Source organism: Rhincodon typus, chromosome 9, assembly GCF_021869965.1.
Source record: "Rhincodon typus isolate 14 chromosome 9, sRhiTyp1.1, whole genome shotgun sequence".
NCBI lineage: Eukaryota > Metazoa > Chordata > Chondrichthyes > Orectolobiformes > Rhincodontidae > Rhincodon > Rhincodon typus.
The window spans coordinates 63337378-63364159 of NC_063340.1; the positions used below are offsets into that span (position 1 = coordinate 63337378).

The following is a 26782-nucleotide window of genomic DNA, read 5'->3' on the forward strand; positions in this document are numbered from 1 at the left end:
ACAACAAGGTGCAGGGCTGGATGAACACAGCAGGCCAAGCAGCATCATAGGAGCAGAGCCTAGAATACTCCTCCTCCCACCCACCTTCCAGCAAAAATGCTATCCCCTATTCCCAATTCCTTCGCCTCCGCCGCATCTGCTCCCAGGATGAGGCATTCCACTCCCGTACATCTCAGTTGTCCTCGTTTTTCAAGGACCGTAACTTCCCCTCCTCGGTGGTCGAGAACGCCCTCAACCGTGTCTCCCACATCTCCCACACCTCATCCCTCACACCCCGTCCACGCAATAAGAACCAAAAAAGAATCCCCCTCGTCCTCACGTACCACCCCACCAACCTCCGGATCCAACGCATCATCCTCCGACACTTCCGCCATCTGCAATCCGACCCCACCACCAAAGACATCTTTCCCTCCCCACCCTTATCTGCTTTCCGGAGGGACGACTCTCTCCGTGACTCCCTTGTCCGCTCCACACTCCCCTCCAGCTCCACCACACCCGGCACTTTTCCCTGCAACCGCAGGAAGTGCTACACCTGCCCCCATACCTCCTCCCTCACCCCCATCCCAGGCCCCAAGAAGACTTTCCACATCAAGCAGATGTTCACCTGCACATCTGCCAATGTGGTATACTGCATCCGCTGTACCCGTTGTGGCTTCCTCTACATCGGGGAAACCAAGCGGAGACTCGGGGACCGCTTTGCAGAACACCTATGCTCGGTTCGCAATAAACAACTGCACCTCCCAGTCGCGAACCATTTCAACTCCCCCTCCCATTCCTCAGACGACATGTCCATCCTGGGCCTCCTGCAGTGCCACAACGATGCCACCCGAAGGTTGCAGGAACAGCAACTCATATTCCGCTTGGGAACCCTGCAGCCCAATGGTATCAATGTGGATTTCACAAGTTTCAAAATCTCCCCTCCCCCCACCGCATCCCAAAACCAGTCCAACTCGTCCCTGCCTCCCTAACCTGTTCTTCCTCCCACCTATCCCCTCCTCCCACCTCAAGCCGCACCTCCATCTCCTACCGACCAACCTCATCCCGCCCCCTTGACCTGTCCGTCCTCCCTGGACTGACCTATCCCCTTCCTAACTCCCTACCTACACTCACCTTTCCTGGCCCCATCCCCGCCTCTTCGACCTGTTTGTTTCCTCTCCACCTATCCTCTCCTCTATCCCTCTTCTATCCGCCTCCCACTCTCTCCCTATTTATTTCAAAACCCCCTTCCCCTCCCCCTTTTCTGATGAAGGGTCTAGGCCCGAAACGTCAGCCTCTCTGCTCCTATGATGCTGCTTGGCCTGCTGTGTTCATCCAGCCCTGCACCTTGTTGTCTCAACTCCAAACCAGCCCTGCAAATGAGAATCGTAGTATATCTGTCAATTTTACACTTAACAACCAAGCTTGACTGTTCACATTTCATAACAGTATTCTCCATAACTTACACTATTAAAAAAGTTCCTGATTGAAGAAAAGTCTAATTTGTTCAAATTAATGCTTTACTTCGGAAATGAAACAGTTGAATGCTGGACCTCACCTTGTCAATTGTATCTGCTCCACAAGTACCAATATCAAAATAAAATTTTATTTTAATAATGCAAACTGTACTCTCGCCAGATTGAAACAAGAAAAATTAGTTGTGTACCTTCATTCAGATTGTGGTTGTTATAAAAGTGAGAAGTAAGTTGCTCTCAAATGCTAGAATTCTAAAAAGACTAAAATTCTGGAAATACACAGCAGATTGCTCAAAATGACAGGTTGCATTTTGGATAGAGGAAAGAATTTTCTTGTGGACTTCAGGACCCTGTCACTTGTACAGAATGGGAAACAGGCTTTGATCTTCCGCAAATTAGCCACATGGTAACCACTGCCAGAGGGCAGACTGGGCAAGTATTCAAAACTGGACGGGCCTACAGGAGGGCAAGTGTACTCCAAGAAAGACAGACAGTCCTCCCTATCACCCTCTCAATTTCCCCATCATGTCCTTGCTACCAGAATGCTTGTCCAACATCCATTCTGCTTTAGCCACAATTTGTCCCCAGCCAAAAATTGGCAACATCCAATAGGGCAGCACGATGGCTCAGTAGTTAGCACTGCTACCTCACAGTGCCAGGGATCCGGGTTCGATTCCACCCTCGGGTGATTGCCTGTGTGGGGTTTGCATTCTCCCGTGTCTGCGTGGGTTTTCTCCAGGTGCTCTGGTTTCCTCCCACAGTCCAAAGATATGCCAGCTAGGTGGATTGGCAATGCTAAATTGCCCGTAGTGTTCAGGGATGTGTAGATTAGGTAGGTTATGTGGAATGGGTCTGGGTGGGATGCTTTGAGGGTCGGTGTGGACTTGTGCAGGGATCCTATGATTATTCTATGATCCAAACAATCACTAGTCAAGAGTTGCCAGAAACTCCATACTCTTTCACTGCATCCATGCCCTCACACTGCAGTATGAGCAGGATTATTTGCAAGCTCATCATTCTGTTTTCAATCCTGTACAGATCTTTTGATCCTGTATCCTTTCCATCAAAGACTATTTACACCCAGTTCTATAATATTATCCATATGCATCTCTACATCAGCCCAGCTGCCAAACATCAATCCAAGCTTTCAACATCCCGAGAGACAATCACTCCATATCTTCCTGGCCAGTCTCTAATATTTTACCCTCCCTAATCTGAAGATCAATCAAAATTGTTGTTTGTATTCTACTAAGCATCAAATCCAACTAAGGCATCAGCCCTGTCCATACTAGCTTATAGAGTCATCTGGGCTCCAACATTTTAATGGTTTAGAATCATAGAATCCCTACAGTGTGGAAACAGGCCCTTCGGCCTAACAAGTCCACACTGACCCTTGGAGAATCCCACCCAGACCCATCCCCCTATAACCCACCTAATCTACAGACCCCTGAACACTATAGGCAATTTAGCATGACCAATCCACCTAACCTGCACATCTTTGGATTGTGGGAGGAAACCGGAGTATCCGGAGGAAACCCCCGCAGACACGGGGAGAATGTGCAAACTCCACACAGATAGTCACTTGAGGGTGGAATTGAACCCGGGTCCTCACTGCTGTGAGGCAGCAGTGCAATTCTCATCCTTGTGTTTAAACCTCTTTGAAAAAGCTTTTAACCATTTCCCCCAATATTTCTACCTTTTTTTGAATTCACTTCATCGATAAGCCCCGGTGAAACATGTTGTGCTTTTTTATTACAATAGAAAACAATGCATAAATGTTGACAATTGATTTTTCATTTATTTTCAACTCAGTGATCAGACAGCACCAGGTAGGAAATAAATAATCTTCAAATAAAAGCTCGATCAACCCTTATGCAATCAAGAATAAGAAAGACTCAGAGATCAGAACTTTTCTAAGTCCCAACTGCAGGCTGTTAAATACGAAACAGAAGAACTCAGATATTTCTCTCAGTCCATTTGCAAGTGCGATCATTTCATATTAACTATTCATGACAGTGTTATCAACATTAGTTGTATTGGTTTTTGTAATCACTATAAGCAATTTTAATATGATAATAGTATTTTTGTTATATATTATAGTCCTGCATTCTCTGCTCTTCCCTTTATCCCTACTTGCTCATGCTCTCCACCCTAAACCCTTCCTCACAATTCCAGTCCATTCTCTACACCCCCTTCAACTTCTGTTATTCCCCATCTTAGCTCCTCCATTCCCCTTAGGGTCAAATGGATTGAAGGATATGAGGAGAAAGCAGGAATGGGATACTGAGTTGGATGATCAGTAATGATCATATTAAATGGTGGTGCGGTTCAAAGGGCCAAGTGGCCTACTTCTGCTCCTATTTTCTACGGTTCTTTGTTTCCAACACCAATCATACTTCTCAGGTGTGGCACCACATGAGATACTGGTAAATAACAAATAGAAAAAGTTTCTGTTCATGGATTGGGAAACACACAAAGGAATGATTGAGGACTGTGAATCAAAGTAGGTGGATTCATTGTCAAGTTTAGCACATGAAGTAAAACAGGAAGGAATTGGGAAAGGGAGAGTTGAAGAGAAAAAAAGCAAGAAGTAATAAAAAAAACTTAACTGAAATTAATTCTAAATTTCAATTGGAATTGAAATTTCTAATTCTCAGTCTGAAGGAATGGGACAAAACACAGTCATTAATCATTATCAAATTGTTAAAAGGGCTCTTACACTGCTAGCATCTGGACTCAATTTTCTATGGCACACTTAACAAGCAATCAACATACAAATACGACAATAGCACAAGATGCCATTTTATATTTTGCTTTTATTGGATGTGAATATTGCTGGTTAAGTCAACATTTATTGCTCATCTCCAGAAGGTCAAAGCAAAGTGACGTAAGTAAAACCATAATGCAGGTACTTAAAAACAGTGCAACACAAACTGACCAGCAGCTTGTGGGACTTCACAATTCAAAAAGGAATCTCTTCATTGTACTTACACGTTAAAAAGGATGCAGTCATTCGGGCAGTTCAGTGACATTATCCATAAACAGTGCTGCTGAGAGAACTACAGAGTTCGAAATAATATTATCTGCCTTCAGCAAATCTCAGATTCAAGACGTTGCTGGACAGTGGTGACATTTTGCGAGCTGCACATAACACATCTAATTTTACATATCTTATAACTGTTCAAACTAATATTCATCATTGTCAGTCATTTTCTGTTTAATGATGGTCATTTGCCATTTTACATACAGTATTCAATTGTCCATTTGTGCAGTGTATTGTGCCACCAGTCAAATCATTTTCCAATAAAATATCCACACTGGATAGCAAGCTTAGTAGGACATACACTGCTACTAAGCCCATACCAAGTTCATTCTCTAAGTAAACAATAAGTAGTAACAGTTTCTAGATTAACTCCCACGTGACCTTTTATCAGTGCACTGAAATTCAATTTATCTTCAGGTGGAAAATCTTGAATTTTCCCACAAGGTTTGTGAGGACCGTGTCTCTAGAATTTTGATTTCTCCGATTGTTTAAAGCAGTTAGTGGTTATGATTCATTTGGATAAAAACACTCCACACTAGTCCATAGGCATGCTTCAGCAGACACTAATAAACTTTAGTGTTACAGAAACTGGTTTTGCAGCTGGAGTTTCTGTGGGATGCCAAAACCAATCATTTTCCCGTGCATGAGATAGTAGGAACTGCAGATGCTGGATAATCTGAGATAACAAGGTGTAGAGCTGGATGAACACAGCAGGCCAAGCAGCATCAGAGGAGCAGGAAGGCTGACGTTTTGGGCCTAGACCCTTCTTCAGAAATTTCTGAATCTCTATTTTCCTGTGCATGCCCTGGTTTCCAACAATGGAAGCACTTGGGGCAGTTTCCAACTTGCCTCTCATTCTATTTTCTTCTTTTAACGGTCAAGAAAAGGTTTGCTTTCTCTGCATGGCCTCCCATTTCTCTCCAGCTTGTCTCTGGGGTAGTTACCTCACCCTTATCTCTCTCTCTGGTCTGCGATAGCTTCCAGACGTCAGATTCCCCGAGTTTATGGGTCTGTGTTAACTCTGTCATCAGAATAGTGAGAATAGTCAGCTGTGTGGGCCCTGCTACTGTTGTTTCTTCTAAGTCTGGAGAAGACTTGGAGGTTTTGAACTCTTCAATTAGAATTACCTGATGTAGGCTTTTGTAGATGACTTCAATTTTAAATACCAGTACTGGTCAAAGGCAAGATACTTCTGCAATTATCATTCTACAAATATTTGGTCGGACAATTTTTTTTGAGGGTAGGCAAATTTTTGACTATATGTCTCTGACACTAACTGATATGCTTTTGAAAGTGCTGCTTTTGCTGCCTCAGTCAGTGACACTCATCTCAGGTAAGAATAAATCTTGTGAACTTTCCCCATCAGTCTGCTCTGAAATAGCAGTGTCCAACAATGGACCGGCCATTAACCTTTGTGCTAATCTTGCAAATGGGATAAAGGTGCACTCAAATTTTCCTCAAACTTGGGAATTAAATAGAAAACCTGAATAACTTGGCCTTTATTCTGAATTAGGTGCAGTTCATCAGGAGGGTTTTTAATTCTCCCTTGCATGATATTGGCCCTCTTGGTTGATTTTCCTGTCTCTCTTTTTCTCAGCCTTTTCCTGCAAGTCCAGTTCTGTTCTTAGATGTTCGAATGTTCATAGATCTGTTTCAATACCCATACTTTCCAGCTCTACATATTTTACCAGCCATTTTGGAATTTCCATTTTCCTGACTTCTAGTCTGAACCCCACCTCTAAAAAATTAGCTTACCCCTTGCGGCACGGCGACACAGTGGTTAGCACTGCTGCCTCACAGCACCAGAGACCTGGGTTCGATTCCAGCCTCAGGCAACTGTCTGTGTGGAGTTTGCATGTTCTCCCTGTGTCAGCGTGGGTTTCCTCCAGGTGCTCCGGTTTCCTCCCACAGTCCAAAGATGTGCAGGCTAGGTGGATTGGCCATGCTAAATTGCCCATAGTGTTCAGGGATATGTAGATTAGGTGGGTTATTGGGGAACGTGTCTGGGTGGGATGCTCTGAGCGTCTTTGTGGACTTGTTGGGACGAAGGGCCTGTTTCCACACTGTAGGGATTCTATAAGTGAAAGGCTTCACCTTCTGCCTTCTCACTATCCAAGGCCGAAAACACACCTTCCCAGTGAAGCAGCATCTTACTTGTACTTCTTTCCATCTAGTCTCCTGCAATCATTGCTCACAAAGTGGTCTCCTTTACATTGGTAAGATTATACAGAGACTGGGTAGTCATTTTGCAAAATACTTCTATTTTTTCCATGGGAATGATTCTAATTGACTATCCTTTCAAAAAAACTACCTTGCACCCAAACTAACATTTTTGTCCTACACCTGCTACAGTGTTCCGACAAAACTCAATGCAAGCTGGTAAAGCAACATCTCGGTTTTTGCTTAGGCATGTTAGAGCTTCTCAGACTCAATATCAAGAACTACAACAGAACTTCCCCACCTGTAATTGTAGTGTTTTATTTGTGTCTTTGCTCTCAGCCTTCATTTATACCGAATTTACATCTTTCTATCTCTACCATTATTAGCACTCCTTTAGTCTTTTGTTCTGGGCACTTTCACAATCGGTTCCATTTCCTCTTTGTTCCCCTTAGTCAAAAACAAAAATCAGGATTTTCCAACTCTTTTCCAATTCTGAAGTAAAATCATATCTGACTCAAAATGTCAACTCTGTTTCTCTCTCCACAGATGCTGCCAGGCCTGAACTTCTCCAACATTTTCTGGTTTCACAAACATATGCCTTCCCTGTGTCATCCACATTAAAAGAAAAATAGAAGAAAAATGTTGTGAAGTACTTCCAATGGTCTTGATTAAGTCCAATTGAAAGATACCTGGAGTAACTGCAATCCACAAATCTAGCATACCATGATAAAAAAAAAAGCAGCATGATTTTTTAAGCTTAACATTAAAAAGGCCACGAGGCCATGGCCCATGACAAAGCATTTAACAAGAAGGACTGTAAAGTTAGACACTTGCTTTACTTCCATGTTTTTCTGCCTTTATATTTTGTGTTTTTGTTTATTTTTCTGTGTTTCAAGACGGCTCCAGACAGTGGTGACACCATACTTTCCTTCGAAATTTGTAACAAGATACATGTGACAATAAATAAATCAAATCAAATGTCATTTGAATGACAAGCCAGGCTCGCTGGGTCAACTAGGTCCTACATTTCGATAAAGTCAAGTAGAGTGTTAATATTCTTTGGGCTGTTAGACTGGTTTGTATTGTAAATACCATAAAACAAACCATACTCGGTTTAACTCCATCAAAGGAATGTGGGCATGTTAGCAATGCCAGCATTAATTGCACATGCCTAACTGCCCTGGAGAAGATGGTGGTGAGCCACCCTCTTGAAATACTACAGTCTTTGGGGCGTAGAAATACCAACAGTGCTTTCTGAAAAGAGTTCCAAGATTTTGATCCAGTGACCGTAAAGGAACAGTGGTATAGTTCCAAGTCAGAATGTGTTGGAAGGGAATGTACAGGTGGTGATGTCCTCATACATCTGCTGTTCATATCCTTCTAGGTTGGAGAGATCATGGATTTGGAAGACGCTACTCAAGGAACCTTGGTGATTTGCTGCAATGCATCTTGTGGATGGCAATAGAGAAAAAGCGGCAACAGTAGGCCTTACACCCTTTAAGCCTGCTCCACCATTCATTATGATCATAGCTGATCATCATTCCTGCTTTAACCCCCATATCCTTTGACCCATTTAGCCCAGTGCTACATCCTCGAAATCATACAATATTTGGCATTAAATTCTTTCTCTGGTTAGTGAATTCCTTAATCGTACCACCATCTGGGTGACGAAATTTCTCCTAATCTCAGTACTAAATGGTTTACCCCGAATCCTTAAACTGTGATCCTTGGTTCTGGACTCCTGTATTGACAAGAACATTCTTCCTGCATCTACCCTGTCTAGTCCTGTTAGAATTTTACAAGTTTCTATGACATCCTCCCCCCCCCCCCACTCTTCTGCTGAACTCCAACAAATATAATTCTAACCAATTCAACCTCTCCACTTAAATCATTCTTGCCATTCAGAAATCCATCTGAAAAATCTTTACTGCATTCCATTCTGCTGCCACTGTGCATTGGTGGTGAAGTGAGTTAATGTTACAGGTGACAGACAGGATACCAATCAAGGGAGCTACTTTCCTAGATGCTGTCAAGCTTCAGGTGCTGTCAGAGATGTATTCATACAGGCACATGGAATTCCATCCATTCCTCACTTGTGCTTTGTATATGGTAAGCAGGCATTAGTGATGAGTTACTCGCCACAGAATTCCCAGCTCTGAAATGCTCTTGTAGCCACAGTATGTATATGGCTGGTCAAGTTCAGATTCTGGTCAATGGTTACCCTCAGGGTTTTGATAATGGGGTATTCAGCAATGGCAATGCCATTGAACATAAAAGGACAACGTCTAGACTCTTTCTTGTTTAATTCTATAACATTACATGAAGTTGGAAGCACCAAAGACAGGAAGGTCCAATGGCAGGCAGAAATTTTAAAGCATATTTCTAAATTCTAATACTTCTTCAAAACTGCAAAACTGTAAAAAAAAAACAAGGAACAGCTTTTAAAGGTCCTTCATACCATTAATTACTTTTGGATTTCAGTGATTGTAACATAAGTACAAGACTACACAAGTTTGTGACAAAGCCAGATCCTTTAATTTTACAGAGGACATTTCCAAGAGTAAAGAACACTCACTGATGGGGTAAAAGAACTAAGGGAACAATTAAATTTAGTGATTGGAATATGTTCGGCAACGGTAATGTAACAGAAAAGCAATTAAAAACACTGGGCTAAATTTTATGACAGGGGTCATCCCCGAATTATTTGAAACTGAGAGAATCTAAACTCAGTTGTATGAAGGCTCCAGGAAGAAGCTAACAGATCCTCAAGATGGCAAATTGAAGTTACTATTAAATTAAGCCCTATACCTGTGAAAGAGAAAGGAATTCTCTCTAGACAGAGTATTGTAAAAGAGTGTTTTTGGGATTAATGGGATTGTATTTTATGGTATTTTGAAACCTTTACATTTGTGCCGAGAGAGAATAATTTGGTTTATTCTACATAATAATTTCTTTTGTAAAATAAATTCATTTTTTGTTAAAAATCAGCAGCTTTGCTCACTTCTTTTTCAGTGAAGGATCATGTGATAAGATTAAGAACAGTGAAAAGTGATCCATCAAGCAAGATTTCAGTCTGGGATCTGACTTGTCTGTAATAACACCAGCTAGGATTATAACACAAGAGAGAACTTAACTGTCCTACATAACGTTTAGTGACCTCACCATTGTTGAATTCCCTCATTATTAGCATCCTGGGGGAGATTACCACTGATCAGAAATTGAACTGGAACCATCAGAAATTCTATGGCTACAAGGGCTAACCAGAGGCTAGGAATTCTAGCACAAGTTTTACAAGTAAAGAATAACTTATGTTCCTACTCCCCACAGCCTGTCCTCCATCTGCAAGGTACAATTCAGAGTGATGCATTTGCCTGGATGAGCAAATGCCCAACAACACTCAAGAAGCTGAATATCATTCGGGATAAAGCAGCCCATTTGACTGGACCCCATTTGTCCCTTCACCATTGAGCACTGAACTCTATCTGCAAGATGCACTGCAGCAATTTGCCAAGCTGCCTCTACAGCTCCTTTTAAATGTAACCTCTACCGTCTAGAAGGATGACAGTTGCAGATGCATGAAGTACCACCATCTACTAGTTCCACTTCAAGCCACATACCATCCTAATTTGGAACTGTATTGCTATTTATTCACAATTACTGGATCAAAATTCTGGAACTCCCTATCAACAGCATTATGGGTACACCTACAAGTTGAGAAAATGAGCTGCCATCTCGAAAGTTACAGAGGGTTGGGCAATAAAAATGTTAGCATAGATAGCAACACAAATCCCTTGAACAAATTTTTAGAAATGAATGTGCGCAAAGAGACTGTTTTTCTTACCAAATCAAATGTAAGTAACATCACTTTGACAAATTGGAAGAGCCTGGGAAAATCATGTAGTTCAATGAAATACGTTTCTTCAAATGGCACTGACTAGGAGTTCCTGAACTTTATAGGTTCAGATTTACCAAGTCATATAACAGTGTACTCTGGATACTATGTCCAGAACAGCAACATTTCTACATTGAGTCATACAGCACAGAAATAGATTCTTTGATCCAACTAGTCCATGCCGAACATAATCCCAAACTAAACTAGTCTCACATGCCTGCTCCTGGCCCATATCCCTCCAAACCTTTCCTATTCATGTGCCTATCTAAATGTCTTTTCAACTTTCCAACTGTGCCTACATCCACTACTTATAGATTCAAATTCAAATGCAATTTTTCTGAAAAAAGGAATACAACTATATACATATTGTTCAATAACTGTTCCTTTTTTCAGTTTCTCAAAATAGCAAACTACTATCACATATCTATGGACTTTTAAATAAAATAGGAGTCGATACAGAAAAGCAGATGTAGATTTTCTAGCCAATTATCAATGCTTCTTCAGCCAGCTTTAAAAAGGCTCAACATTTGTAGATTAGTAAATGGAAAGGAAAAGCAATGTTAATAATTAGAATAAATGGTAACGAGATTTCAAGATTCATATTGAAGGTTAATGCAATTTCTAAATGTTATTTTCATTAGTCAAAATAAAGCAAACCTTTTGAATGTAAACTGTCCGTTTATGTATGCTAATTTATTAAAGCGTAGAATTATGCTAACATGTATTTTTCAATTAACATTCATTTTTCAATTAACATTCAAAGTTACACAGGATACCTTCTTAAGCTAGCATTGACCATTGACAGAAATAACAAGGTGTAGAGCTGGATGAACACAGCAGGCGAAGCAGCATCAGAGGAGCAGGAAAGCTGACGTTTCGGGTCGGGACCCTTCCTCAGAAATGGGGGAGGGTAAGGGGATTCTGAAATAAATAGAGAGGGGGGGGTGGGGAGGCAGATGGAAGATGGATAAAGGAGCAGATAGGTGGATAGGAGACAGACAGGTCAAAGTTCCCACCCTAACTCCCCACCGACACATCTTTACTGGCTCCAACCCCACCTCTTTGATCTGTCTGATATTTCAGAATCCCCTTACCCTCCCCCATTTTTGAAGATGGGTCCAGACCCGAAACGTCAGCTTTCCTCCTCCTCTGATGCTGCTTGGCCTGCTGTGTTCATCCAGCTCTACACCTTGTTATCTCAGATTCTCCAGCATCGGCAGTTCCCACTATCATTGACCATTGACAGTTTACTCTTATTTGTTGATATATTCCAAAATTAGCTGATCAGGCTCAAGTAACTTCATATATATCAACTGAATGGTAGAGTTTCAATGTCCTTATGTAAATAATGTATTATATTTGCCTGTTATTCAAACATTTAATGTATGTGTAACCTACACACCACATTCATCGTCAGACTTGATGTCATACTGTTAGAGCACAAAGAACTGTATTAATCTATAGCTCAAAAGAGAGGTGGTAGATCCCCTACCTTTGAGCAATGCAGATTAGTACAGTAGCAATTTTTGCATTTCGAACTCAACATTCACTCAGCTATATATTAATTAAGGTAATTTATACTATGTAATAGGTCTATATATAGATAATGGTAACATATGCAGATGCATAATTGTTTGAGTTTCCATCTTGTAATGAAAAAATCATGAAAAAAACCTTAGTTAAAAGAATCTGATTAAAACATATAAAAGCACATTTGCAATGCATCAAATTTGTAATTCAAAAGCTTACTTATTATAGGTGCCTTACCTTATGATGAAGGGCACAAAGGGTGCGAGACTGAGAGCCGAGGAAGTGCCATCTAAGGGTGATGGATATAACCGACCCAGAACAAGCAGCAACAGGAACAGGTTAGGATGGAGCTTCAGCACACCAGAATCACTACACACATGGGGTAAGGGAACAAGAATGAATATTTCCAATCATGACAGGTATAATGAAGAGATGTAATACAACAGTGCTGTTACTTTTTGGGATTCTTAATATTTGGCCAAAGGAACATTTTGGTTAATTCACATTAATGAGTGACATTAGATCAAATTTAACATACAACAGCATAAAACTCACAGTAGTCCCAGATTACAGAAGTGGAAAAAAATGTTAGCAATTTGTGGCTACTAAAATTCCATCTTACAAATACACATTATTACTTTTGTTTGTGCAAGTAGCTCTACAAGGCCTCTTGGTGCTATTTAAAGAGCACAGTTATTTTGGCACACATTTACTCATTAAGCAACATCAAAATTGATTAATAAAACAAAGAACTGCAGATGCTGGAATTCTGAAACAGAACAGAAATTGCTGGAGAAGCTCAGTAGGTCTGGCAGCATTTGTGGTGAGAAAGCACAATCAATATTTCAAGACCAGTAACTCTTCATCAGAACTGAATAATGAAAATTGATTATCTGCTCTTTCATCCTATTACTGTTTATGGAGCCTTGCTGTCTGCAATTTAGTTTCTGTGTTTGCCTATATAACGGTGATTTCGGTCCAATTGTTTGTGAAGTTCTTTGTAACATTCCATGGGCATATAAGATATTACATGCACATTAACTTAATCTCACTGCTGCAGTTAAGGACAACACCTTCTTTCTATGTCTTTCTACCATTGTCCAGTATAGTGGAACTCCCCTTATTACTTATCCAATCATAATTAGAACATTGCAAGCAATAGTTTCCCTCTCCATCTGTGCATCTTTAGTTAGGATCCCTCTTGATCTTCTCTTCTTAATGTCCCTTGGCTACATTGGCTAATGACATGGAGTCAGCTTGCACATGGGTACAAATGACACTCATATCTATTTTTTCCCCTTATTTCTCTCAACGTCTCCAATGCACCAGCGTTCTCAGATTTTTTGGACCACACGCAGTCTTATATGTATCAAAATTTCTGTCAGCAAATTACTGACCAGACCAAAGGTAAGCATTTAGCTTCACAATAAACTTTGCAAACTTGGCACATACTCCAGCAGGTAGAACAGATCAAGCATCATGTCTGTATCCTACTTGACCAGTAGTTTATCTTCTGGCTTCATGTTCTCTTAGTTATTTGTCCATTTAAAGGCTGCCCACTTGTACTTCCCTGACACAGCTGCCTCAACCTATCTGCTTCTTATATCATTTTTGGTCCTAAAAAGTGTATAGTCTATCTCAGATTACCTAGGAAAGGTAAGATGTCTCAAAAGTCTGAGTAACAGATGAGGCTATCTGGTTCATGTTGCTGATGTGCGTGGTAATTGCTACTAACAAGTTGTTACAATCAAGCAAAAACAACATTATGCTTATCACACAAATGGCAAATATGGTACACAAATTTCAGTGATGTTAATTACGTACTCCAAATGTCCCAAAAGCTGACAGTTCACATAAAACGATAAACCCCTTTGGTTGTTCAGAATAAGCAAGGTATTGACCGTACCCAACAGTCTGTGGTTACAATACTCAAAACAGTGTCCAATATTAGATGTGATTCCACACAAGTAGACACTGGATTATTTAGCAAGAGTGCTCCAAACAATTTCAGAATGTCAGGCTCGCAGTATGGAGCACTTGTAGCTTCTAGTGTACACATATCTTAATATACACGGCCCTCTTCTTTGCAGAAAGAAAGAACAAGTACACACATTTCAACTCGACTAAACCAGTGATGGCCATCCTTTGGTTCATTTCCTAGGGCAATACCTTGACCGGGGTCAACATGCCAGTTTAAATTTAAATAAAATTTGACAGTTAACTGTCATTCATGATCTAACTGGTTCATTTGCCACACAATACCTTAGTCAGAATTTATATGCCAACTAATTAGCATGCTCTTCTTTTAGGTTGGTATTTCCTGAAGATTATCCTAATGAGTGCAAAGTGAAAAACTTTGCCAAGTTTTTTTTCAGCAATGCTCAAGTTCTGTACTACTAAAAGACTATTTATTAACATTCTTAGTCAAATCTCAACAGATTCATCTTCAGATCTACAAATGCCACACTAAATTACAGTCAAAACTTAATTTCCTACCATTACAGGCTTATTGTAGCTCTTGATCTGTAATGATCCATATCTTGATTCCTTTTTCAAAATACTCAGTCAAGAAAATCTTATTGCAGAATAGTACCAAGAATAAACATCCTCACCACAATTTTAACAATCCTGGAGGGAGGAAGGACGTGGGAGAGGGAAATAAGGAAAAAGGGCACAGTATTCAGTAATTTGAAAAGGCAGAAGGTATATGTGTAGCATGACAGCAATAGAGACAAAGGCTTATCAAGATTGTAACTATTGTTATGAGCAGACTTGAGATACTGAACGGAAGTATTGGGAACTGTTTTGATGGACTAAATATTAAAAACTATTTTGTTGTGGGGATGTCAGTGATGAGGACATTAATTTAATATCTTCACCCAAAAGAGTGAGAAGAGAAAGAAAATTCTTTATTCATATGGATATCCAAATATGGGATGGTACACTGAGAAAGAAAAAGTAGATAAACACAAAGTAACAGCAAAATCTACAAGGTGAAGAGGGAGCAGGACAGTGGGGTTAATTTTGCAATGTCCTAGAAAACAGAACACAAACAAAACGGGGTCACTTTTGTGCTCTAATATTCACGTTCTAAATTGTAAAACATAATAAATTTTCCAATGATAAGCCTGATGATCCAAAAACAGTTCCAAGCCAAGTTTCCACAAACTGTCAAATGTAAACACTTAGTCTCTTACCTGTCCATTGTGTTTGCCACCATCTCCAGTTGTTTCAGGAGGAAGGGATAAAGTGTCGGAAATCGAGTGAAGAATTCTCTGCCCGTCATCCTACATGGGAAAAAATTGATATAAAATGAAACATTGCATATTCTGTTATACTACCTTTTTCACAGTTTTGCAAGTCTCATCAGTGCAATTATAGGCTACCAATCTTCTGAGGAGCAACATATAACATTTTAATGATTTCAATAAAATGAAGGTTGAATGCATGTTGCAATTATCATGGGTATTCGCACGTTACAAAATTCATTGTGTTAAAAAGATGTACATTATTAAACTGTCTAAACAGTCCATCAAGAATACAAAACAAAAGATTAGGAACAATCCATATGGCTGAGGTTTCACACAAATTACTTTTCCCGTGAAGACTTTATTTCTCCACCATAAAATTAACATAACTCGAGCCGTCAAAAGCAAATGAGTATCAGAAAAATATAGGCCTGAAATTTATTTGATCTATTTCCTGTCACGGGGGACACAATTTACAAAAGGCCCAGGATGACATACATTCACGGAAAATCTGCCCTGTTGCAGGAGAAGATTTTTCCTCAACAAAGAGACAACCTAAAGAACAGGTGGTTTCATCAGCTCATCACCATGAAGGAAACAGTGCTTAGGACAATAGGCAACAATGTCAGAATAACTGTGGCACTAGGCATTGCAATGGCTCTCCTGAACGACAGTGAGTCGCTGATTCTTCCCTTCACTTTGTCTTCATCCTAAAAGGCACCATTAATGGACTCTACAGATGGACTGACCACAAACTTATTTCCCTCAGCCCTCCCACTTCTGTGTTATCAGATTATATGGTGGCCAGGATTTGCCATCTGGTCAGCTTCTGCAGGTTCAGCAGACCTTTATAAAAGAAACACTGTCACTTGACATTACAGTCTCAGCCACCAGCTAAGACCCTGTCACTAGATTTGTCTCAAAGACTAATTTAATCGGGATTTGCACGTGTTAAGCAATCAGGACAAATAGGCTGCGGCAAGGCCAGTGACACAGGACAGTTCTTGTGCAAATCCCAATAATGGCGACGTCATATACCAGTTCTGCAGGAGATGATTCAGATGCGCATCTCATTAGGGAAGACTAAAGAAAAACACTACTATTGTTGTAAACCAGAAACATTTGGTGCACTGTCCTGCCGGTTAGCCTCCAATCAATGGCTGGGAGCATCGAAGGAGCACTGTTTCACTTGTGACAAAGTACTCTGCAGCGCTTGGAACGCATCCTTTCCACTATGGAAGTGGTGGGCTCCAACATAGCGGCAATATCAGACTGACCCAAAATCTATTGATCACTGTCTGAGAGTCTATTGCATTACAGGCAAAGTCATCCCTACATTTCAACATTCCAGTGAAAGTTCAGGTGGAGGTCAAAATATCTTTGACCACCACTGTCCAGCCAATAAATCGTCTTGAACCTCCCCAAAGGCTGTCCACCATCTACAAGGCACAAGTTAGGAATAAGATGGAATATTTCCCACTTACCTGGATGAGTACAAACTGCTACCATTGTGGGTGCAGGTCTCATTGTTCAACGGGTCAGAGATTTTCTCACCAGTCCAGCAACATGTGCTACGTTAGAAGATTGTACAGGAGCTGCATAATGAGAGTATAAGTGGCATCATGGAGCATGCCCTATGAAATGATCTAACAGGCCACTCCGTTCAAGGGCAGTTAGAAATGGGAAATAATTACTGGCCCAGCCAGCAATGCCCATATCACATGAATGAATAGAAAAAGGTTTAAAATGTCCTGGTTGTGTTGCAAAGCCAAGAAGTATTGCAACAACTTTTCTCATCCTTTTGTAATATCAGTGACTGTATCTCATCATGGGCCTTTTGTAAATTTCCTACCTGAACATGTAGAGTGAATATCTCCAAGTTCATAGATCATCGATCACAGAATCCCTACAGTGTGGCAACAGGCCCTTCAGCCCAACAAGTCCACACCGAACCTCAAAGCATCCCACCCAGACCCACCCCACCACAACCCAATCTATGCATTCCTGAACACCACGGGCAAATTAGCATGGCCAATCCACCTAGCATGCACATCTTTGGACTGTGGGAGGAAACCGGAGCACTCGGAGGAAACCCATGCAGACATGGGGAGAATGTGCAAACTCTAAATTGCCCATAGGGATGTATAGATTAGGTGGGTTATAAGGGGATGGGTCTGGGTGGGATGCTCTGAGGTTCAGTGTGGACTTGTTGGGCCGAAGGGCCTGTTTCCACACTGTAGGGATTCTATGATTCCACACAGACAGTCGCCCGAGGGTGGAATTGAACCCAGGTCCCTGGCGCTGTGAGGCAGCAATGCTAACCACTGAGCCACCGTGTTGCCCCCAAATTACCAACAAATCACCACAGTGCTTCCACAAACTTTGTCTCAGTAGAAGTCAAGTGCACTTCAAGTGCTACTTATTCAGCGTCCCATTAAATAGTCCCAGGAAAGTGTAAGTAAGAACTGCCGATGCTGAAGTCAGAGATAACACAGTGTGGAGCTGGAGGAGCACAGCAGGCCAGGTAGCATCAGAGGAGCAGTAAAGTTGACGTTTTGGGTCAGAACCCTTCTTCAGAAATGGGGGAGAGGGAAGGGAGCTCTAAAATAAATAGTATCAGAGAGTTGCAGTGGGGGAGAGATCCACTGAGGTCTTTTTGGAGGGAGGAGGATAACTTCTTCAAGGTAGGCATCCCAAAGCCTCTTCTAGGGATGTGTACCTGGAAGAAGTTATCCTCCTCCCTCCGGAAAGACCTCAGTGGATCTCTCTCCCACTGCAACCCTCTGGTACTATTTATTTCAGAGCTCTCTTCCCCATCCCCCATTTCTGAAGAAGGGTTCTGACCCAAAACGTCAACTTTCCTGCTCCTCTGATGCTGCCTGGCCTGCTGTGCTCCTCCAGCTCCACACTGTGTTATCCCAGGAAAGAGTAATCTTGCTTCCTAACAATTATCATTTCTGAACTGAATAAGAAAGATGAAGCCTGCACTTCTGATTATTAATTTTGGTATCCATTGCATCAGCTTGTTCATGTGATTAGTACATGAAAGTGTACTTTCAACATCATTACGTACGCAGGAGATAAACTGGTGTGCATCACTTCAGTTCAATTACAGTACACTGGAAGAAGCCAGCAGTGCTTCATACAAAAATGCATCAAGTCAGCACAAAAACATCAAGTAGATCATTGCAACACTGCTAGAAGTTTTGTGGCTAAAATTAATATATTGAGATTGATTTTCATTTTAATTCATGGAAATAATAATCAAATTATAAACAATCAGTACTTAAAGAATCAATTCTTGAAGGAATGCACAATGTACAGCACCATTTGTGGCTCCTCACACCTGAAGCATTTTGAGTTCAAATGCAGCACAACCTGAACAATATCAGGCCTGGGCTGAAAACTGGCAAGTAACAGTCATGTCACACAAATGTCAGACAATTACCATCTGCAACAAGAAAGAATCTTCATCATCACCTTCTTCATCATCATTGAATATCAATTCAATGGCATTACCATTAGTGAATCCCACACTATCAATGTTCTGGGGCTACCACTGACTAAAACTAAACTGGGCTAGGGACATAAATAATGTAGTTACAAGAGCAGGCGATAGCCAGTAAATCATCTTCAACCTCCCCAAAGGCTGACCATCATGTACAATGCACAAGTCAGGAATATGATGGAATATTTCCCACTTGCCTGGATTAGTACAGCTCCAACACTGAAGAAGCTTGACACCGAGAAATCTAACACAAAGCAGCCTATCTGATTGGTACCACATCCACAAACATTCACTCACTTCATCATCGCAGATGTGTGCACCGTCTTTAAGATGCACTGCAGAAGTTTACGAAGTCTTCTTGGACACAGCTCCCCAAAAGCCCTGCTAACTGGTAGTTCATTTAGATGATGATCTGGGACACGCTGTCCAGAAAGAACTTGAATTTTGCTGTAAAAATGGCTATACGTACTTATATTCCATAACTAACCTTTCCTTTTCAATCACAAAATTTATTATTTTCATGACTTTCTTGTAGTGCCTATTCTTAGCTACTAGGTGGCAAGTATATTTTTCCTTTACTTGATAATGAAAGACATGACACAGTCTGATGTAAAACAATGATTTATGGATTGAGAGCAGGATATGTAACGGATTGCTGGTTATTCTCAGGATTTCTCGGTCAGTTCTTTGCTAGGGGTGAGGGTTACTGGACAAGGAATAGGTATTGAATGTAGTTCTTGCATTGCTATCTTTAGTAGCAATGAATGAATCTGACATCAAAACGGATATCGCTAGCATCAATGAGTGTTTACTCCTATACTAGCTTTATCACCTTCCATCTCCTCAGATTCTTCTACAGATATTGCCCACTCTGCAACTTGTTTTTTTCCCCTCAATGTCTTGCAATTTGTGCTGATGAGAGTACACCAGAATCACTCTGGGGAGACAGTCTAGCACTGAAGGGCACTTCCAGATTTATCCAGGCACTTGAATTGCATATTCCACATGCAAATTACTTGTTCAGTAACACATCTAATACAGATATGGTTTACATTGTACCATTCTTAGGACATAATCAGTTTCACAGGTGTCACCAGTCAACGATCAGCTTTGGCTACCTAGGCAGTCACACTTGATATCTGTTTCCAGATCTTGTCTCCAGGCAGTCATACTTGATATCTGTTTCCAGATCAAAAGACATCAGGGTGCTTGGACTGCCAAAGGATGAAAGAATCATGGCAATTTCACAGGAACCTGAGTTTTGCATTCTTTTTGTGCTTACACATCAACAGCATGTTGATGGAATGGAACCCCTTGCAATTCTAAAATGTCTTTGGTTATATCAAGGATGTACAGATTGTCATTTGTATAAAGTTGATAACTTGTGAGAAACAAGCCAGAGATGCAAAAATGAGTTCATCTTACTGGCATCACTACAGATGAAGTTCTCAATTTCTCATCCTGGCAAACACTGCATCAGTCTATACTCTATCCGCATCCAGGATCTCCAAGTCAGTGTCACACATCTTCAGTAAAGCTCTGGAATTAATCCAGATACTAACAAGTTCAGGATAGTGTGGACTTTGACAGCCACTTGAAATACACCATCACCAGCTCCAGTAAGGAGCAGGCTTTCATCTATTTGACTGTAGACATCTGCTAACAAGCAATCAGAGCATCTGGAATCACAGCTCTTCCAGCAGAGCAAGAAAGGGAGCCAAAAACAGAAATCACTGGAAAAGCTCAGCAGGTCTGGCAGCATCTGTGGACAGAAATCAGATTTAACGTTTCTGGTCGAGTGACCATTTCTCAGAACTAAGCTGCTGATCTGGAAACAGCAGGGTGTTGTTACAAAAACAAAGTGGCTGGAAAAGCTCAGCAGGTCTGGCAGCATCTGTGAAGGAATGGTGATCAGATCATTAGAGTTCCAATACTGGGTAGCCAAAGCTGATCAGTGATTTGAACAACTCTGACACTGGATAGTGAACTCTTAGAGCAACTGCACTATGAATAAAATGCTCCCAATTGGTAGTTAAGAAAGCTGTAATCACTGAATATTGACTGGAGCATTTATCTGCCTTTTAATGTGCAAATTGCCATTGTGTTATCGCTTTGCTTTCAATGGAGAGCTTCAGGTAGCCCAGGAAACCAATACAGGAACAGTTAGATTCAAAATTGTGTTGCAGTTGAACAATTACAGTGTTTAAACTCACTTAACTAGTTCACCTGAAGTTGTTATGCATATCCAGTGTGATGCGCCCAAGTTAAAAGGGCAGGTTGGCACGTTTGAGCTGGCATCCTGACAGACTTACATTTTTAGTCCCTTTGATTTCCACACGCCCACCCAAACCTGCCTGTTGCTCCTGGTTAAAATTCGCCCCAAAGCAACCATTTATGCTTCTGACTCATTTCCTGACCACAGTCTCTGAGAAGAGCAAAAAGGAAATAAAAAAAATGCAATCCATTCAGGGAAATCACTGGCAAATTATTATCCAATTCCAAAAGGCAACAAAGTAAGGTTCCAGCAATAATCAAAAGTACAGTTAACTACTAAATTACCCTCTATAATTACAAACGATCACTTCACTCAAAAATGGTGAGTTTCATTTTCATGGAATGTAATTAAACTATTCTCAACATCTTCATGTTATCTCGATCACATGAGATTCAGGCTGAGCTTGTCAATTGGATACAAAATTGGCTTGACAATAGGAGACAGAGGGTGGTGCTGAAGGGGGTTTTCCTGAGGTCTGTGACCAGCAGTGTTCCGCAGCAGTCTGTACTGGCTCAGTTTTCGGTTGTCATGTATATAAATGATTTGGATGAGCATATAGAAGGCATGGATAGTAAGCTTGGGGATGACACCAAAATTGGTCGTATAGTAGACAGTGAAGCTTATCTAAGATTATAAGTAGATCTTCATCAATTGGGTCAATGGGAAAAGGAGTGGCAGATGGAGTTTAGTTTGGGTAAATATGAGGTATTGTATTTTGGTAAAACAAACAAGTGTAGGACTTATACAATTAATGGTAGTGTTGTAAATTAGAGAGATCTAGGGGTTCACATACATAAGTCTTTGAAATTTGCATCACTGGTATACAGGGTAGTTAGGAAAGCATATAGCATGCTTGCTTTCATTGCTCAGACAATGGAGTATAGAAGTTCGGACGTCATGTTGAGGTTGTACAGGATGTCGATAAGGCATCTTCTGGAGCACTGTGTGCACTTCTGGTCACCCTGTTATAAGAAGGCTATTATTAAATTGGAGAGTGTTCAGACAATAACTTACTAGGATGTTGCCGGGAATGGAGGGTTTTAGTTATAAAAACAGGCTGGGTATATGAGAGAGAGAAGGCTGGGGCTTTTTTCACTTCAGTGTAGGAGGTTGAGGGGTGACCTTATAGAGGTTTATAAAATCATGAGGGACATAGACAAGGTGAAAATGACAAGAATCTTTTTCGTAAGGTGGAGAAGTTCAAAACTATGGGGTGTATTTTTAAGGAAAGAGGAGAAAGATTTGAAAAAAGGCATGAGGGGCAACATTTTTTATTCAGAGAGTGGTTAATGGGTAGAATGAACTGGCAGAAGTAGTAGTGGATGCAGGTACAGTTACAACATTTACAAGACATTTGTTTAAGTACACGAATGGGAAAGGTTTAGAGGGATATGGGTTACACGCAGGCATGTGGACCTAGTTTAGTTTGGGAACATGATTGCTATGGACTAGTTGGACCGAAGGCTCTGTTTCCTTGCTGAATGACTCTATGAATCTATCTGTTCCAGTGGACATTGATTCTCTGTAAAAGGAAATATCTGCTGGTATCAAACATATAATTTTGCTTATGAATCCTGTTTTTTTTCTTTAATAACTCACTTTTTGTTTATGGGATGTTAGTGTCACTAGCAATGCCAACATGTGATGCCCATCTTTGATTACCCTTCTCCAGTTAAGGATGAGTGAGCTCCTTTCTTGAGCTGCTGCAGTCAGTCCGGTGTAGATACACTCACAGGGGTATTAGGAGAGAACTCCAGGATACTGATCCAACAACAGTCATATAGTTTCAAATTACGTTGCTGTTAGGCTGGGGGGTGGGGGGAAGCGGCAGCATTTGCATGTGGCTGCTGGCATTCTTCTTTGTTGTAGCCAAGGCCAGTGTCAATTTCAGAAGAGAAACCAAACAGCTAATGAAAAGGAAGACTTTAAAGATGTTAATATTAGTGTTTTAAAAAAGTACTGGAGAAATTAATGGGAATACAAACTGGAAATGATGGCCCATGTCCTAGAATTTTAAAAGAAAAAAAAGCTGAAGAAATAGTGAGTGCACTGGTTTCATCTTACAAAATTTCCAAGATAATTCATCAGTCTCTTTTGATTTGAAAGTAGAAAACATAAGCCCATTGTTCAAGAAAGGAGGCAGGACAAAACAGTGTGAACTACAGATCAATTAGCCCTTGGAGGAGTTGCAGTACAGAATCACCAAAATAATTTGAAAGCTGGAAGCATGAAAAAATGAGATCAAGTTGCACAGATTAGGGTTCTAATTGATCAAGTACAGAAAAAACCAAGGTGTAATCTATTGAGGTATTTAAAGGAATTAATAAGGTAAATAAAAAATATTTCCTCTGCTTTGGGAGTACAAAACAAAATTCTTAAAATTAGAGCAAGACAAAAGTGGCTATTCAAACCAGGAAACACTTCCTCATCAACAGGGTAGTGGAAATCTGAAACTCTGCCTGTTATTAAAGCTGTTAAGGATAAATTAATTGAAAATTTCCAAAGTGAGATGAATAGATTTTTGTTCAGCATAGTTGCTAAGGGTTAGGGAGCCAAGGCTCAGAGTTAAAATACAACTCAGCCACAATCTAACCAAAAGGGGGAACAAGCTTGAGGTTTTGAACAGCTTACTCTTCTTATTTTGCATTCCAACTCAATGGATGTTCAATACAAACTATATTGTAAAATGCAGAATAATGGATGTCTGAGGAGTGTTATCGCAAGACAGTAATGCATTGAAGTGATTTACAAGAAAAACTGTATCAGAATTCCACAAAATGTTAACACCCGTAAAGGGGAGCATGGTGGTTCAGTGGTTAGCACTGCTGCCTCACAGCGCCAGGGATCTGAATTCGATACCACCCTTGGGCTACTGTCTGTGTAGAGTTTGCACATTCTCCCCGTGTCTGTGTGGGTTTCCTCTGGGTGCTCCGATTTCCTCCCACAGTCCAAAGATGTGCAGGCTAGGTGGATTGGCCATGTTAAATTGCCCATAGTATTCAGGAATATGTAGGTTAGGGGGATGGGTCTGGGTGGGATGCTCCAAGACTTGGTGTGGACTTTTTGGGTCGAAGGGCCTATTTCCACACTGTAGGGATTCTATGATCTATGGTCTATGATTTCAGTCAATTTTTCCCCCCATTTTAGAGGTTGGCTAGATAGGTTGAGTGTGATACAGAATGTTGTTAACGGCAAACGTTAAATCCCCCTACAACCGTGAAAGTTCATGGAAACTGGGTCCCAACCCAAAACGTCAACTTTCCTGCTCCTCTGATGCTAGATGGCCTGTTGTGTTCCTCCAGCTCCACACTGCTATCTCTGACTCCAGCATCGGCTGTTCTTACTATCTTCTCATTTTGTGTGATGGTTGTGAAATAGTGACCCTCAAGTGATGTATAATTATCTATCTCTGATGGACAGTGATACCAAAGATCTTTTGTGGATTATAGTTAATTACTTTATGTTATCAGTGAATACTCAATCACATTTTGGCAGTTGCATTTGAATAATTGGCACATTTTTAAACGTTATTACAATTCCAATTACATTCTACTATGTGGCCTTATGTTGAGTGACAAGAATACAGAAAGTTAATGCAGTCTATATTCTTGGTAGACTATCCTGGGTAATCGTGGGTTAATGGCATGAGTCTAAGAGATCACAGAATAACAGGATGGAACATCACATAACTAGAGGAATCTATCGAGAGATCTCATGGAAGAGACACTCCAAGGTCGTGCACTAAGTGCGTAAATAAAAGGTTTTTGCGGAAATGACACAGAACATCAGCTTTCCTGCTCCATTATGCTGCTTGGCCTGCTGTGTTCATCCAGCTCTACACCTTGTTGTCACAGATTGCAGTCAAGTCATTTGAAAGGTAATCAGGCTCTAACATCCCAGCAAAACATGGGGAACCTGAGGGCAGCCAAAAAAGAGACACCAAGAAGTGGTGAAGAAAGCATTACAAAAGGTGGGAAGCCATAGAAGTAGGTCAACAAAAGATAGATGTTGATTAAAAAAAAATTTTAAACTCGCCAGGGAGCAGATGGTGTGGACTGGGAGCAGAATCAGAGTCCTAACACAAAAAGCAACACAAAAGAAAAGGTGGAGCAGGTAACCTTCCAGGATTCCACAGAAACATGAAATTGTCACAACCACTTCCAGAGCCATTCTCAAATGCTACAGGCCTACAGCAATCCTAAAGGTGGACATTCTATACACGTAAATTGTGAGCATGAAATTTCAGAATACCTATATTCTATCATTAAAGTGCAAGATTAACTTGCATTGCATCTCAAATACTAATTCTGAAGCTAAAATAAAATTGATAAACATTTGAAGAGCAGTCACATAGCAAAACAATAAAAGAAAACTGAGTAGGCAGAGAAAAGATACTTTTCCTATTGTATAGGCCACACCCAAATCACAAGGCCAGCTCAGCACAAAAACATTAGATCCCAATTCAGTGTCCTTCATCCCATCTATGTTATCCTTGTTGCACAATGACAGTGACAAAATGATCTACCTGGAATCTCACTTTGCACGAAGTACATGTCAGCTTCTAAAATGACCAAGAACATGCAAACAAGTAACACAAGTAAGTCTCTGAAATTTCAGTAAGATCTCAACCCTTGAGAAAAAGTGTTTCATCATCTGTCTTAGATGGGCGACCCCTTATTTTTAAACCATGATCCTTAATTCTAGATTCTCCATGAAAACATTAAAACATTTTTAACATCCACCTAGTCAAGTCCCCTCAGGATCTTACATGTTTCAATTGAGAGTCAAGTCTGACTCTTCTAAATTCCAGAGGTTACAGGTCTAGCCGGTCGAGCCTTTCCTTATAAGGCAATTCGCTCATTCCAGGTATTGGTCTAGTAAACCTTTTCTGAACTGCATTAACATCCTTCTGTAAGTGTGGTGTACACAGTACTCCAGATGCAGAATCACCATTGTTGTATAAATGAAAGATAATCTCTTTACCCTTGCATTCAATTCCCTTCACAATGAACCATAACAATCTTAATAATAACAATCTATTAGCTTTCCCGGCTACTTGCTGTATTTGCATCTACCCTGCTGCGATTCTTGCACAAGGACACACAAATCTGTTTGCATCTGAGTGCTGCAAGCTCTCACCATTGCTTCTTTTGAAGATGCTTTTATATTTTTTCTGCAAAAAACATTTCTGCACTTTCCTGCATCAAATTTGCCAGACCTTTGCTGACTCACTTAGCCCAACTATATCCCTTTGTAGACTCCCTACGTCCTCTTCAGAACTCACTTTCCTACCTATCTTTGTGTCATCAGCAAAATTTAGTTACTGTACTTTCAGTCCCTTCATCCAAATCATTGATATAAATTGTAGAGTGCTGAGACCCAACTCCAACCCTTGTGGTACACCATTCATGCCATCATAAAAGACCCATTTCTTCCTACTATTTGCTTCCTGTTAGACAGCCAATCTTTTATCCATACCAAGTTACAAATATGTCATCTCCTACCCTGCAAGCTTCTATTTTCACAATAACATTTCATGTGGCATCTCCTTCAATAAATTAGTTAAACACAATTTCCCTTTGACAAAATCATATCATTATCGTATTATCAGATCAACCATCTCACTGTAGAGCAGACGCTATGGGTTTAATGGCCTAACTTCTGTTCCTACATCT

General features: G+C 40.7%; 1 protein-coding gene across 1 annotated transcript in view; it reads right to left on the bottom strand.

Annotated features, from left to right (window-relative positions):
* The window catches only part of thada (THADA armadillo repeat containing), a 256405-nt gene that overhangs the window by 104190 nt on the left and 125433 nt on the right, over positions 1-26782 (bottom strand). Inside the window, exons 26-27 of the mRNA XM_048601335.1 lie at positions 15274-15363; positions 12314-12445 (exon numbers count right to left, since the gene is read on the bottom strand). Of these exons, the coding sequence (XP_048457292.1) occupies positions 12314-12445; positions 15274-15363 (222 nt within the window). The remainder of the gene's footprint in view (positions 1-12313; positions 12446-15273; positions 15364-26782) is intronic.